Raw genomic sequence first — 15,843 nt, 5'->3', positions numbered from 1 at the left:
CTTTACAAGGCAGTATCAGTAGAAACAAACTAAATCAGAGCTGTTCAATTTGCTAAGAAGTTCAATGCAAGAGAAGGACATTAATTTTGTTTAAAATATTTTATATGAGGTATATCTGAAGATATTTAAATTCAAGTGACAAAAAAAACAATAAAGAGCTGCATTCAAGAGTTAAAAAAGGATATTTGCATGATGTATTAATTAACAGACTGGAAAGTATGAGACTACAGGGGCAATAGTGTGGAACTACTTGCATGCTTATATTGGTTAATTCTTCACAAAACAGAACATATACATCAGAGAGCATAGGGAGAGAGAGGGAATGATTATCACCAGCACATGTGAGATTCCACTGTTTGAATTTAGTGGCACTTCATATCCACTTTGTATAGATTAAATCAGTTGTTCCAGAAAGAAAACAGCAAAATGCACCAGTGAAAAAAGTAAAATCACATTCTGTCCTAGCTTTTGCTAAGGCAGATCTAGAATAACATCAGAATAATTATTCTGGTTTTATACAAATGCAGTGAGAGCAAAACATCTTGTTTTTATGAAGGCATTATGACAACATCTAAATTCCAGAGTTTCAAAAAAAAGTTTCAATCTCTGTACCTGATCATATCAGTCTGTGTTTGAGCTTCCACACGCAGCTTGTGGTGATTTTTCCTCCTCCTTTGAGCAGGAGTGTAAAACCTGTAGTCTGACAGGAAAGGTTTAGCATCTGATATTAAGGTGCGTGGAGTAAACGGTTTCTGGCTCCTGGTAAAGTATTCAGAGTGTGTCTCTAGGATATCCCCGCTCCTCACTCTGTGGTGGTGCCCTCGACACTTGTGGGAACAGCCGGTGCTCACCAAACTCTCGGTGGAGCGACTGCGTGACAGTACAGTGTGTTTAACTGGTGGCCTTGACACACAGATACTTGAGTTTGAGTAAGGTGCCCTGGTTGTATTCCGAGAACATTTCCTGGTGATTTTTATGGGACTGCAGTGAACCAAGCAATGCCCGGCACAAGGAGATGTTGCTTTTGATAGGCACTGTGCCTGCCCAGAACAGGGGAAGAGATTGTCTTCTACTTCCATGAAAGTCTAGAAAAAAGATAAAACAACAGCATTCCAAGTTACCTGCTTTGCTTATGATGGTACTCCCAGCTACTACTGTTACCAACTTGGAGGTATTTTCTATGTAAAAACTTTCTATTTTTGTAAAATCAAACTGGTTTCACACCAGTCTCAGTGCTAAGAGATTTTAAAACCTAGTCATTGGAAATAAGAGAGTAATAAGCAAACAGTTTGCTTCAGTACCAGAACACCGGTGCTGTTCCAGAATATTGATGGCTACATCAAACCAAGAGTTTAATCAATAAATTTTTAGAAGTCAAGAAATCATTGCACTGAGGCAAATTATCTGGATATGGTCTGTTCAAACCACCTGGGCAAACTAAGGTAAACATGACCCGTAATTATCCCACACTTAAAAATTCAAGATTACTCCTGAATTTTATTATAACACTGTGGCAAAGACAAGTAAGACAGAAACACAAATAAATTCAAGTAGCATTTTAATGTGGAGGTTTTTGTTCTCTTGGTCGTTTGTTTGTTTGTTTTGTTAAATTAGAAAGAACAATTGAGTAAAAATTTTATTTCAGTCACAGTTTTGAAAAATTTGCAGTATCAAAGTATAAATACCTGGACAGGGTATGCATACTCGTAAATTTGCTTTATGATGTGTCTGAAACACCTTACAAAAACAGCTGTTGAATGTTATTTTCCTACCTAGGATGTAGCTACCCACTGAATATTCTGTCAATCGGTGAAATTATGTATGACATGTTACAATCTCCATGGGCAAGGCATACTGCAGAACTGGAAGATTAAACCAGAAGCCTATCAGCAAACAAAATTTTGTATAAACCAATTTATTGCATCCATACATGTAACAACTGTATAATGCAGAAGAGATGACTTCCACTGTGTGTATTCAAACTGCCTAGCACCACAGCTCCCAGAGACAGTGCTTACAGTGCAACAGTGAGGGAGACGAGTGAGGATAGTGTTATTCTGGAAAATCTCACTGCTGTACCATGCAATCAGCAGGGCAAAATAACAGCTGAATTATAAGAACTGAGAAAACCTAATCCAAAACCAACAGCTAACTTTCTAAAATTACTATCATACTTTCCTAACACTAGAGCAGTTCATATAGGTCCACATCATCAGCAACAAAGTGCTGCAAGATTTTAACAGAATGTATAAAGTAGAGGTGTTTCCAAAGAAGCAAATTCAGTTTCTAAGGCCATTTGAGGTTTTGAACAAACTTAAAGTTTAGTTCAGATAGGCTAACACAGAAATTAACTTGTCCATATACCTCCACCACCTGAACAAAGAATAGGAAGATAAGGAGACACCAGTACAAAGGAAGAAAAGGAAGATGATTTCTGTATGTGTTTCATTCACCTCTATTATACTTCTATCAAACAAGTAGAAACTATTAAGCAGAAGCATTACATTAACTGAAGTTACATGTGCCCTGTATGAAGATACAGGAAGAAGCCTGAGAAAGAGTGGATGCAGTTTGGTATGACTTACACATACGCTGTGACCTGCATTTATTTATGACATACAACCATAATGGCAGTTGAGAAGATTCACCAGATTCACCAAGCAGCCTATCCTGAGCTCACAATTAAGCTATCTGGAAACTACTTTGAAAGAATAACACTGAAACCTCGAGAAAATCCTCAAGAACATTTTTTGAAAAGAATCAGCTGATTAAAATGTGAATTGAAGGCTGGATGTGTGATTTTCCTCACCAGGCAGTGACAACAGACTGAATGCCAACAAAAGTCACAAAAACATCTCTAAAAGGAAGTGCCTGTGGGGATTCTGTAAGATAATCAATATTTGTCCTGAGACTTCTGAAGTCTTCTACTGGATGGGCATGGAGACAAAAAAAACCCAATGACTAAAACTGGAAATCTTTATACATTTATTGAAAATTCATGACATTCTAACCTACAAATAGATAGTACAAGATAGTAATATATTACTAGTAAACCAGTAGGATACAGTGTAGTATATTAACCTATATAATTGGTAGTATGGCTTGTAAAATACACAGATTTTCTATTCTACCATTCAACCCTAAAAAAAGTGTTCTTAAAAATTCTAAGCAATAGACTCTTACTGTATAAATTCTCCATTTTCTCATAACACTGATACTGTTATTGGTTAGTATCTACACTATTTTATTCCTTTTCCTTTCAAAAAATACTTTAAATTAAAGTTCAATTATGATGAATATACATTTTGTAGCATGCAGTAAATGCTATTTAGAGGAATATAAAAAATGCAGGTATTTTTTCATGAGAATCAAGTCACAGATCACACTGCTGTCATACCATATATTTCCTTCACAACAGTTTTCTCTCACATCAGTAAGACCTATCTGAACTCTTGCAGTACCCCAAAATATCCAGAGTTGCTGGTGCCTAATGCAAAGAGGTGTTTTTTTTTTAGTTAGCTGAGGCAAAATAAGCTCTTCTTGACGGTGTCTCATGTGAGTCAATTGTATTTTACTACTACAGCATAATTAAATGCTGAACTGATAACATGCCGTTAAAATGCCAAACAAATGCCTGTGTTAGCAAGCAGAACAATGAGGCTTACCAGTGTGATTGTTTGCATATAAAGTAGCTGCAGTGGTAGCTCAGCACTATAGAAAACAGATAAGACTGGAAAATTTCAGCATCCACCTATGTAGATAAAAGCTAATTCCACACCCTTCAGTGTATATTATAAAGAGCTTAATTCTTATAAATGCTTTACTCTCAGTGACTAAATCAGTTCATTGAGCTGCAATATAAATTGGATTGTAGAAGCATTTGTGAGCATATGAGGACTGGTTCCCTGCATAATGCAAAATAATTATTAAGAAAAGATACGAAGTTCTATTAGCCAATTTATCTATACCTCATGAAAATGACATGTTCTGTTCCTCAGAAGCAGTTGAGGAAAACAAGACAAAGGCACAAGGTTGACATGGCAATATCCTAAATTTAAGCAGTCCGTATATAAAGGGCAGTTATGTTCTCCTTCTGAAATATTTCCTCAGTGGAACAGACCAAGTAGCTCGCTAGTGACTAGGGAGAATTGCAACCCAAAGCTGCATCCGTGTCAGCTGTGAGATGTACTCATTCAAATGCTGAGAAAAGAATGTCTTTCAAAGCCCTTATCCTGAGGCAAAACTTTACTACTCGAACAGGGAGAAGTGCACTCCAAGTAGACAAAGAAATAATATCATGAACAAGGAACTATGTCACTTCAAAGGACTCTAAGGAGTGTCAGAGAATGCTGTCTGCAGTTTGTCTCTTTTGAACTTTCAGAAAATTATCCTGTGTTGCAAGTAAACTGTAAGCAAGTATGCTCACTTTCTGTTTTAGTCTGTTGTCTATAAAAACATCAGATGTTTAAGTAGGAAACAAACCAACAAAAGACAAAAACATGCCTACAAATAGCATACTTACTAAAATATATTTAGTTCTATTCTTTTAAAAAAAATTCCATTATAATATCTGAGCTTCAGCTATTAGAACTATCAAGAACTATAACTAATGTAATTTGGAGTAAAAAATCTTGACTTATATCTTGCTTACATCTATTCTGTTGATTCAACCAAAGATAATCTGTTTTGAAAGATACAAATCTACTTGATACATTTCAGCAACTCCTTTAAGAAGTTTCATAAAGTATGCACTTATGCTTCAATTTTTTTGGTCACAAATTGGGGTAATCTGAACAGTACTTTGCAGCAAGCATGTAGAGAGATGACCTCAGAATTGAATTGAAATAAATTTTCATGGACTCTGTGGAAGACAAAATTCAGTAAAAAGAGATCAAAGCATACTGCTGTCATCTGATGGGCAAAACACAGAGAGAGAATCCAGACTTCTCTATAAGTTACCTTCTCTTTCTACAAGTTAAGTTTCCCAGCTCAAAAGCCACTAAAGTATCAGCTGCCTCATAAAAAACAAACTTTGAAAAGAAAGGTTGCTAAAGTTTTTCACATAAAAGGTCCAAGGCAGCTCTCACTGGGGTTGCTGAAACTACAGTAAGATTAATTTAATCTTGAAATTAACTTGTTTTTGTATGAAAAGGTCTTCCAGTAAAATAATTCATCTACCATCACAAAATGAGATCAAAAAGATGCTTTATGAACTGCACTGTCAAGATACAGAAGCTGCAAATTTGCAATAAATGAGTGTATGATTCTTTTAACTTGAGAAATCCATTTAAATATTGCTGTAAGTCAGCTGAGCGCCTGCTCACTGCTGTCTGGACAGAGCAAAGGTCTCCTATAGGAAGTGACAATCTGCCTTTAGAGAAACTTCATACAAATATGTGAACAAATTGGACCTTCTATGAATATATTCAGTTTCTAGCCTGGTATCACTATTTTTCAAAACTATGTTCCCGGTACACTCTTTCATTTTGTGCATGTGTGTGTGTGTGGGTACCAATTCTATAATGTGGTAGGTTCCTCCTTTCATCTGTGATGTTATTAATAAGGGTTATTACTGAGTGTGCATTAATTCAAACAACCAGCACAAGAGGTGATTGGCACTATGAAGCCCAAAAGGAAACCTGAACATTCCTAATGAAAACAGCTTTCTTTGATGCTCAGAAGGTTCTTCTGCCTTGTTTAGTCACTGACATCTCCCATTATGACAGAACTAATTTAAGCACAATACATGTTCAGACTGCTGGTATCATAAAAGCATAATAAATATTTAAATATAAAGCATTTGAGTAGGCATTTCATACAGCCACACGTGTGTTGCATTCAAAATTAACAAGAGAGTAGAAGCAGTTAATGGTGTTTCCCAATCTGTATTTCATATGCACAAGCAGATGGCCACAATTTTCATTCTTCAGAAAAAAAGAAATCTCAAAAAACAGGCTGAAAGGGATCTTGAAATGTCAGGCATTAGCATACATCAAACCATTAAAAGAGAAAATTTAACCTCCTATGAAGCAGTCCTCCTTCAACTGACTTTTGGCATGGATTAATTAGTTTTAAAAAATTCATTAGCAGACAATTGCTTAACAGGATTGCTTGAATCATCATAAGATATGAAATACCAAGTGCTGTTCAAACCAGAAACCTTACTCATGGCCAGCTCAATTCAGGTAGAATTTTAGAAAATCTTATTTTGAAAAGCAAAGGAAAAAAGCCACACTTTGTTCCAGTGCATCCTTTTCTTTTAAAACTGGGAGTTCATGCAGTGATTAAAGACTCATGTTACTTGGTTTTGCAATAAAACAATTTAAAGAACTTTGCCTGCCCCAAATTTGCAAAAAAATAACATGGAAGGACAAAAATGGTATTAGTCAGAAATAAAATTTAGATTTTAAATATCACATTTCCTCCCTTTTCTTCTTCATGCCTGTGCTTTCAACCATAACTGAGAGCCATGTATTGAATTTCAAAGCACTATTTCTCTGCACTGCAATAAGGTCACTCAGACTGCCTGCTACAAAAATCAGTCACACAGAAACTGACGGTGTTCGCTGTACTACTTGGAAATGTCCTTTAGCTTTACAGATATTTAAACAATGTATGAAGCTTATGCTGTTAGAATCACAGAGTTAAATCATTACTCTGTTTTAAGCTGCAATTGCTCATTTACAGCGATGAACAAGAATGTAATTTTTTGGATTATTTACACATTTATTAGTTAGAAATACACACCACATATCTTGATGAAATGCTAGCCAAACAAAGTGAACCTATGCATATAAGCAAAATACATATGTATACAGAATGGTGTGTTTTGGTCTAAGCACTACTTCCGCTTTCAAGAAATGCAACTGAATGATTTAGTATACTGGTAGATAAAAAATGTATTACCAACTAGGACTTTTCATTAAGAAAAAAATGTGAGATTCCTGATTCTTCTGCTTGGATGGGTAGAGGTAACAGAGTTCTGCTTTAGGAAATGGTACAAAGCTCTGGAGTGACAGAGGACTGGAATTTCAGCTGAGGTGAAGGCAAGAGAATTCAAGGGTAATTAGAGCTTGTATTTGCAAGCACTCCTCATCCAGATAACTAACATCTCTGTCAGAAGGTCAAGACATGCATTCAGTGTTGGGCACATGCCAGGAAGACCCCTATCTACTTTCTGCTACTTCAAAGATTCCCTCACTGCTGCACAGCAGTGATCAGCTGTTACTCTGGGGGCCAGTATATGATAGTATCTACTGAACAGAACTAAAATACATACCTTTTTAAAAGAGGATGGCAGTGATCTTCCATTGTCTTTTGAACAGGACTGAGAGGCAGCTTCACACATACACATTTTCTGTTCACACTTGCCCATCCTCTTTCTCAGTTTCTCTCTTCTTTGCTGGTCAGCAACTTAGGGAAGAGACAAAGTTGGTCACATCCAAACTGAAATATTCTTTGCTTCCCTAAGTGATTTGCAAACATTATAGTAGTTTCCAACTGCTCAGCAAAGTCAGACTATTGAGATAAATTTCACTACCAACACACAGCAGTTATAAAATGTGTGTCTATTCTTGGAAGAAAAATTATTAATAGAATACGCTGGTAGCTGAAGTTATGTCTTAACTTTCCTGAAATTTTCTTACCTCACAACAAACACCAGCATACAGGACTTCCAAGATCAGTATTGCTAACAAAGCATTTTGCTCAAAAAGTTACAAACTCTCTATCAGTTTTTTTACAGCTAGAACTCCTTTGACTGTACTTTCATCCAGTATTTCAGAATAAACCCTGTGTTTATTGTTAGCAAATCTGACATGTAAAAAAATCCATGCCTACAATATGGAGTTTCCTAAATAGAGAAATCCAGGGCAGAACAAACAAGTTTTTGTCAAGAACACAAAAAGAGGGCTACTTTCAGATCAGGAGTGGAGGATTTTTATCAGTCCACACTAGTCTGCAGTTCAAGACCTCATCTGCAGTGTGAGAAGTTGAGTCAGATATCTATGTCTTCAGATAAAGAAGCCCAAAAGATGGGTAAATTTTCTGTGCATGAGTTTGCCATCATTCACCTGAATCTTACATAATACAGACCAAAATTGCTGCATACTGTGAGCAGCCATGTTTCACAGATGAAACACAAAATCATTTAGGTTGGAAAAAACCTTCAAGAGCAAGTCCAACCTTTGATCAATCACCACCTCACCAACTAAATCACAGCATGAAGTGCCATATTGAGCTGTTTCTTAAACACTTCCAGAGGTGGTGACTCCACCACCTTTCTGGCCAGGCCATTCCTATGCTTGATAACCTTTTCCATGGAGAAATTCTTCATGATGTCCAACCTAAATCTCCCCTGGCACAGCTTAAGACTTTGTCCTCTTGTCCTGTCGCTGGTGGCCTGGTGGAAGAGGATGACCATCACCTGGCTACACCCTCCTTTCAGGCAGTTGTAGAGAGTGATAAGGTTTCCCCTGAGCCTCCTTTTATCCAGGCTAAACAACCCCAGCTCCCCCAGACACTCCTCAGAGAACTTGAGCTCCAGACCCCTCACCAGCCTTGTTGCCCTTGTCTGGATACACTCCAGCACCTCGATATCTTCCTTGAAGTAAGGGCCCAGAAGACGACACAATACTCAAAGTTCACAAAGTTGAAAAATCCAAATGAGACTGATGGAAACAGTTAGTAATTTCATTTCCAAATAGGGAAAAAATAACACACTTTTGAAGTCTGTATACCAAATGAAAATATTCTCATTCACTTAACACATATCCAAGTGTATGAATCATTTATTTGATAGAGATACACAAAGGCCTTTGAGGATTTCTTCTCTGGTTTCATAATATATTTATATCATACTCTGGGAGACCCCAATCAGCACATGCACTACTATATTTAATGCATGGAAATGTAAAAAACTTCAGGGATTGGTGTGGTACATTCTTCTACACAGCTGAGACCTATAGCAATCTGAGGACATTTAAGCAACCTTTAAAATGCATTCATCTGTGTACATGTACCCTACATACAAGTTAATCTCCAGGAAATACTTAAGTAAGTGTATTCATTGCATTAAACATTTTAGTCCCCTTTTAAGATAGAATTTAATCTTTCAGATGTGAAATCTTTGCTCTCATTGCTCAGGAAAATACCTCTTCATCTTTTAATTCTTACAATTGATATGTAAAATACAGAGTCATTTCTTTTATGGCTGCTGACTTATCCATCATATGCTATTAGAGCACTTCCAATATGAGACTGCTTAAATTACTGAAAAAATATTAGCTGAAGTTAACAAATGCTACATTATACAACTCTGAATTAAAAATATACATTGTAACACAATGATAAAATATACTGTACCATTAAATAATTAAAACTGAATGTTTTTCTTCTATACTGAGTTATTGCATCTGTTCTAAATTACTGTTATTTCTAATTGTGTTTGTTACAGAGAGTTACTGAGAAGTACTCAAAAATTAGCTACAGGTTAGATATTTTACATGTTTGAGACAAATAATTACTTATTCTGGGCCAATATAGCATGTCTGTGTGTGCACATGCATGGAAGCTATAAAAACTCATATCTTGCCTACTGCTCAGGTAAAAGTGATGGCTGATTGAACACATATCTAGAGAAACAATGTGTGAATGAGAGCCCTACAGAGCAAAAATGCAAATCATACAGAAGTATGGGTAAGGGTGAGTAGGTGTCTGAAACAGCAAATTCCTCATACTCAGGTGCTTGGGTGAAAAGTGGGTTTGTCAAAGACAACACAAGCTTTAACACCTCACTGCATGTTCTACCCGCGCACCACGGCTTAACTGGAGTGTTGGGGCAAAGCGCAAAGCAGTGTGAATATTACTGCAAAACAGAATTCCCACGTTATCCTTACTCTGCTCTTTATAGGAGAAACTCTGAAATTTGACATACATGAATGCCTTTACTACTGGCATTCAAAGCTGTTAAAAAAACCTCCTCCAGGACTTTGTGCTATGACTTTTCACCCGAAGCATGGCTCATGCCCAAGAAAAAGGAACAAAAGAACAGTAAGTATTCTAGCTAAGGCTATCTTGAGATATCAGAGCAACCCACTGGGACTACCATCACCTGCATGGGAAATGTGGAGTCTTTGCCTCACACCTATCATAGAGTGAGCTTAGCTCAGCTAATCCATTAAGTGTGCTCCAAAAGCCATCGTCACTCATGTACTGAAAGACAGCACAGAAATGCAGAACAGAATGTCAAAACTCCAGTAACATACACATCTTATTGCCAAATCAGGAATTTTCAGGCTAGATCTGTGGTAGAAGCTAGGAATTTTGAAACCAGCAAAGTAAAAGATAGAGAAATCCTTCTTAGAAAGAGTTAATGTAGATGTAAACAGACAGCTGGAGGTAAGTTAGGACAGCTCTAGGCAGTCAGCAAGTAACACAGACAAACGTGGAAACAGGCACGTTGCCCAGCCTCTCCTTAGTTCACATGTCCTTTACGCATGCAAGGAATGGAGAATCCAGTCTTATACTTTGACTTCAGCCAGATAGAAAACTTGCCTGCAACTTTGGGGCACTAATTACAATATTACAATGAGAGGAGCTGAAGATACTTAAGGCTGTCATACATAACCACTTGTGTTGCAGTGTGAATGTATTAAACACAGAAAGAAAGAGACCAGCATTCAAGAGACATTGAATTTCAGAAGGGAGATTTAGCTTTTGACTGAAAACATTGTTCACTCTTGTGCTTCAAATCCATTACAGATACAAAGCTTCTTTAGCTTTCAGTGAGGTTCATAAACTAAATTTTAAAGAAGTGCCCCTGGCAAACTGCCATAGACTAGTGGGAAGTAAATATAAACTGCATTTGTTAACAGATACTTGAAACAGTTTCACTGCAAGTAGCTTTTATTTGAACATTGGCTCCAGGAACACATCACATAGGTAGAGTTGAATATGGGGGAAGTCCATAACTGTAAGTATCTTGTGACAAATAAATTAAAAAAATAAAATGAAACCACTGGATTACTTTTCATCTTTTAAAAAAGGGGAAAACAAAATGTTTAGGAATAAAATAATAGTCTGAAGATGCAAATAATGAGTCCCTTTGAAAATTTTATTATACCTTTAGAGATTAACTGTACCTCATTAATTACTATGCTCAAAACCCCACAGATTCATAGTAAAGAAAACGTACTAGAATATAAACAAATTAGTGATTCTGTAGATCAAATAAATTCAGTCTGTGAACCTTGATTCCATAACTTATTGAATCAACTCCATGAATCCATTTTCTTAATTTTGTTGTCAGTGAAAGGAAGCACAAGACTATGAATTTCAGATGTTAAACTGTAGCACTCCTCATAAAGAGAAACCTATAAAACACTGATCAATCTGTCACTTTTGCCTAGGCAAATACTCTTCGCAGAGTACGCCACACTTCAAAGCAGTGATCACATCACCTTATTTCCCTTTTAGAATACTCCCTCTATAGGCTTAATTATTTTTTCTGTAAGTCTAGACTGCAGCAGCATTTCAAGACATACTTAGAGTTATAAAACAGATGTCATAAATCTGGAAGAAACAAACTAATCATATGTATCACAGCCCTGGTCAGCTTGAAAGCTCTGCACTTAGAAGGACAGTGTGATCTGGAATGCCAGTGGTTGTCCTTTGCTCTGAATTTCCAATTGCTAAATTTATCATGTCACATCACAAAACAGTTGGCAGTCAAACTTCAGGTTATTTCATTTTTGATGTGAATAATCGATGGCAGACAATGAAATATAAAGTTGGATTTAAATTTAGTTCAGCTTGCAGAACAATGTATCTTAAAGGAATTATCCAACACCCAATTTCTCTACCGTGTTTTTATATAAGCTATTTTTGCAGTAACATGGTTTGAGTTACTATTTCCCTTTAAAATTTCTAAGATAAATCATACAAACATCATCTTGGCTGAGCTTGAAATACCTAGTGGCCATAACTAAACTGTCCAGCATATCAGTTGGCGGTATTACTTCTGTAAGCTCTTCTGTCTCAAGGAATTTTTACTATCAGTTTCCTAGCTTTACATGAATTTCCAATACACCATGATTTAAGAACCTGGGTGAGATCTCATTTTGCATTTGATGAATGCATTTGATGAATTCACCCAGAAATTTAAATTTTCGTAACTCAAAGAGATGATTTTGCAACCCATCTTCACATCTGGTATCAGTGGCACTGTTTCATCAAATAAGGGAGGAATCACCATAAAAAAGGGTGACAAAGTATTTACTAAGGGCTAGATAAAGCCTTGCTTGTATCAAAGTAATGACTATATAAGGGTATGTACCTCAGAAATCTGATACTACTTGGCAAAGCTACTAATGGCAAAATTTGGTCATTGCTAAAACGCCTAACAGTGAGATATGAATCCTTCAAAGGCATTTCAGAAGAGGCTAGAAGCACTGGATTATCCCAAATCCATCCAGCCCTGATGCTCCTATGGGGTCCTCATCCAGCAGATGTCTCTTATATACTTCAGTCAGCCATATGAAGAACACAGCAGCCTACCAGCAGTGACTGCACAGAACCTGTGGAATGCTGCACTAGCCCTGAAGGAAACAGCTAAGCCTGCCCGGGTAAAACCCCATTTGTGCACCCTAGAGAGATGACCATTGGGCTTCTAGGTGGCCTTGGACTGTGATTTTTTTTTTAAGGTACCACTGGGGCAGCCCTCAAGGACAATTTAGACACACTGTACTGAGATAATGCTGAAAATAAGTGGAATTCATAATTTTATTCTTGTTCTCTGGTATGCTATTGCTATTTTGTAATCCTGAGTAATGGTGGACAATTGTATAAGAACAAGTAGACAGATGGTAAAGCTGGGTAAATTAGATTAAAAATAAGGGACACATTTTCAGTAATAATGATGAATAACTACTGAAACATCCACAAAAGGAAATTATGTTTTCTCTATTTCTTGACCTTTACAAGTCAAGACTACAGGCTTTTCTTGTTTTTGTGATTTATTTACCACATCCAATATGGCTGTTAAGTTCCACATTAGCACAACTGGATTGAACTTTTGGTCTGCTTAACTCATGATGTCAGACTAAATGATCTAAAGTCTTTTCAAACTACAAGTTGTGAAAAATGTATTTTTGATGTGGATATCTAAAATTAATTATCGCTCAAAAAAACCCAAGACTTTTTATTATAGAAGAAACTTTACAGTAAATAACTTCTGAGAAAAAAGAAGTAAGACCATCACATTTAAAAGTAAAGATTCATGAAGATTTTTTTACCTATAAGTTTTCCTGCTCACCAAATTTCGGACTTGATAAATATATTAGAACACCTTTCCAAAGACATAACACAGAAATAAGAATTACCTGAGTATCTGAATTTAAAGAGCTTATATTAGTTGCTTATAACTTTAATTTTCAGAAATGCACACTTAAGGACAAGATTTAACAGAAAAAAAAGGCTAGGATGATTCTGTGAAAACTTCCTTTAAAATGGCAGGCACAACAAAACATGTAAGTTTTTCATAGATCTCTGCTTTTTCATTATGTAAAGTGTAGACAGATGTACGTGTTCACAGGAAAAATTAAGATTTAAATATAGAATTATGTAACAATATGTATTTCTTGATATTTTTGCTTGAACTTAACCCCTTTAAAGGGTAGAAAACCGACATTACTATCAGTTTGAATTGCTGCCTCTCCTTACTGCCCTCCAAGAATTCAAGTTCCACCAGGCTAAAATAGATCTATGGTGGGTAACTTCTCAGAATATTCGTTTTCCTTCTTCTCTCCCTGCCCCAGTATCAAAGAGACCTGCGTTCCTGAGCACACTAATCACTGGGTTCAGGCTGTACTATCAATATGCCTTGTGGAAAAACCTCTAAACATATGAGTTGAAAAGTTAGTACTGTTAGAAATCAGGCATGTGTAGCAGCAGCTGTCTTACTTGGCATAGCCTTTGTCAAGTTTTCTGGCACAAGTTTCACAACCACAGACTTCTAATGGCCACTGGTATCAATCAACATGCTTGGACTAATTCTGAACATAGAAGTTTCACATTTCAAGAAGTTTCACATTTTAACAACTATTTTAAGTCAGTAAGCCTGATCTAATACACAGGAACATGCTCACTGCTAGCCCAGGGGCATGGCACCTTGCCTGCTTTGCTGCCAGCTAAGATACCAGGAAAGAACAGTGGAAACTAAATCCACTTTAAGGACAGAACACATTCAGCTGGCCAGAGAGAAAGCCAACTACAGTATCATGTTTAATTCTTAAACACTAATGACTGATTCATGGCAACAACCCCAAAGGGAAATACTCACCTGCTATTCTAGCAGTACAGGAAGCACATTTTCAGGAGACTTTTTTAACACTATCTGTAGGAATTCTGTTTTGTAACTCTATGCTATTAATAAATCTTATAATTTAAAATTCAATTTACCCCCCTGCCCAAATCTCAAAATAGAGGGGAAACAGAAACTTTATTTGGAAAGCAACAACTAGTAAGACAAACACAAAGAGAAAAAAGAAATAATATGCTTCAGTTGAAGCAATGACAGGCAGAGAAATACTGTGAGAATAAAGGTTCAAACCCCTCATCCTCAGTGACACTATAAGGATACTCTGATATTCAATTATACTGAAGTTGAAATTGTGCCTGGGTAAGTCATGTGTCTCATCTTGAGCAAGAAAGAAGAAATTGTTTTGAAAGTATTCTAAAATCCCTCTTCCATTACTTTTCTTCCTCAGCACATTTTCAACATTATTAATGTCTGAGCTATTGGCTGTCATCTCCACGTAATCTGTTTCACAAAACAAGAGAGAAAGAAAAATGATTCTCCAGTGGTTTGCCAGAGACTCTACAAATGGTACCTTGCACTGAGCTTAACACCTGAACATGTCACACTTGGTTGCATGGTTATCACAGTACAGAAATCTGTATTTCTTGATGAACAATGCATAGAACTGCAGGAAAAAACTGCAACCACTCTAATTTTAGGTACAAAATGAAATTGAAATAATTTTTAAATTTCATTCTAAAAAACTAGAATTTATAAGGATAGTGCAGAAACTGAACAAGATATGCCTGGGTAAACTTAACTTTAAATACCTTGAAGTCAGTGAGACAAATAATGATGAATTTGAAAGCAGGTGTTTCCCAGGAAATTACCTCTATGATAACTGCAAAACTTTCAGCCTAAACGATAGTTTCTTATCTGTTTGTAAAGGAACCTCAGTCAGATGAAACAGCATATAAAGGAAGAGGGTTAGAAAAAAAAAATCAGCTACATGCACACACTGAGCAGTGAGAGAAATCCTCAAAGGCTTTTTTTATTAAGAAAGGTCCAGGATTTTTGTACCAGATACTTAAGATTATCCTCTCACTTGCAGTTGAGACCCTTTTGCCATTGACAAATGAATTGTCATGCTAAGCACGACTAATCACCAACAGTCCAGATCCATCTATCCAACATTCCACTCGATGCAGATTGAATGCATCTACTGGTAGCTGAAGAAGGATGTGAAAGCTGAATAAAGAAGCAGACTCATGAACACTCAATTAAAGGTTATATGCTATTGTTACTCTTCTGATGGCTCTTTTGCTGAGTTAGTTTTACAGAACCATTTTCAGAATCAACATATAACAAATACTTACGTTTGATGCTGGTCGACCTACTTTTGGGTGCTGAAGAGTCTACAGCTGCTGAAAATAAGAAAAATACCAAATGTGAGTGATTCAGTATTTACTTAGTATATGTGAAAGCTAGAAAAATGTAGTAATAAACCAACACAGAACGAAGACTAATTTAATCATTGTCTATTTTAA

The 15,843-nt window shown here is 36.4% G+C and overlaps 1 protein-coding gene across 6 annotated transcripts in view; it reads right to left on the bottom strand.

Annotated features, from left to right (window-relative positions):
* The window catches only part of SPATA7 (spermatogenesis associated 7), a 35,322-nt gene that overhangs the window by 7,569 nt on the left and 11,910 nt on the right, over positions 1–15,843 (bottom strand). For 4 of the 6 annotated variants that reach the window (XM_086894212.1, XM_086894215.1, XM_086894210.1 and 1 more), the window contains 3 exons: positions 15,673–15,720; positions 7,280–7,413; positions 613–1,085 (listed from right to left, as the gene is read on the bottom strand). In XM_086894212.1, coding sequence (XP_086750338.1) covers positions 613–1,085; positions 7,280–7,413; positions 15,673–15,720 — 655 coding nt within the window. The remainder of the gene's footprint in view (positions 1–612; positions 1,086–7,279; positions 7,414–15,672; positions 15,721–15,843) is intronic. The other 2 variants (XM_086894213.1, XM_086894211.1) reach the window with 1 other exon arrangement.

This window comes from Cyanistes caeruleus, chromosome 6 (assembly GCF_971803275.1).
Source record: "Cyanistes caeruleus chromosome 6, bCyaCae1.hap1.1, whole genome shotgun sequence".
NCBI lineage: Eukaryota > Metazoa > Chordata > Aves > Passeriformes > Paridae > Cyanistes > Cyanistes caeruleus.
This window is presented reverse-complemented; position numbering and strand designations above follow the sequence as displayed.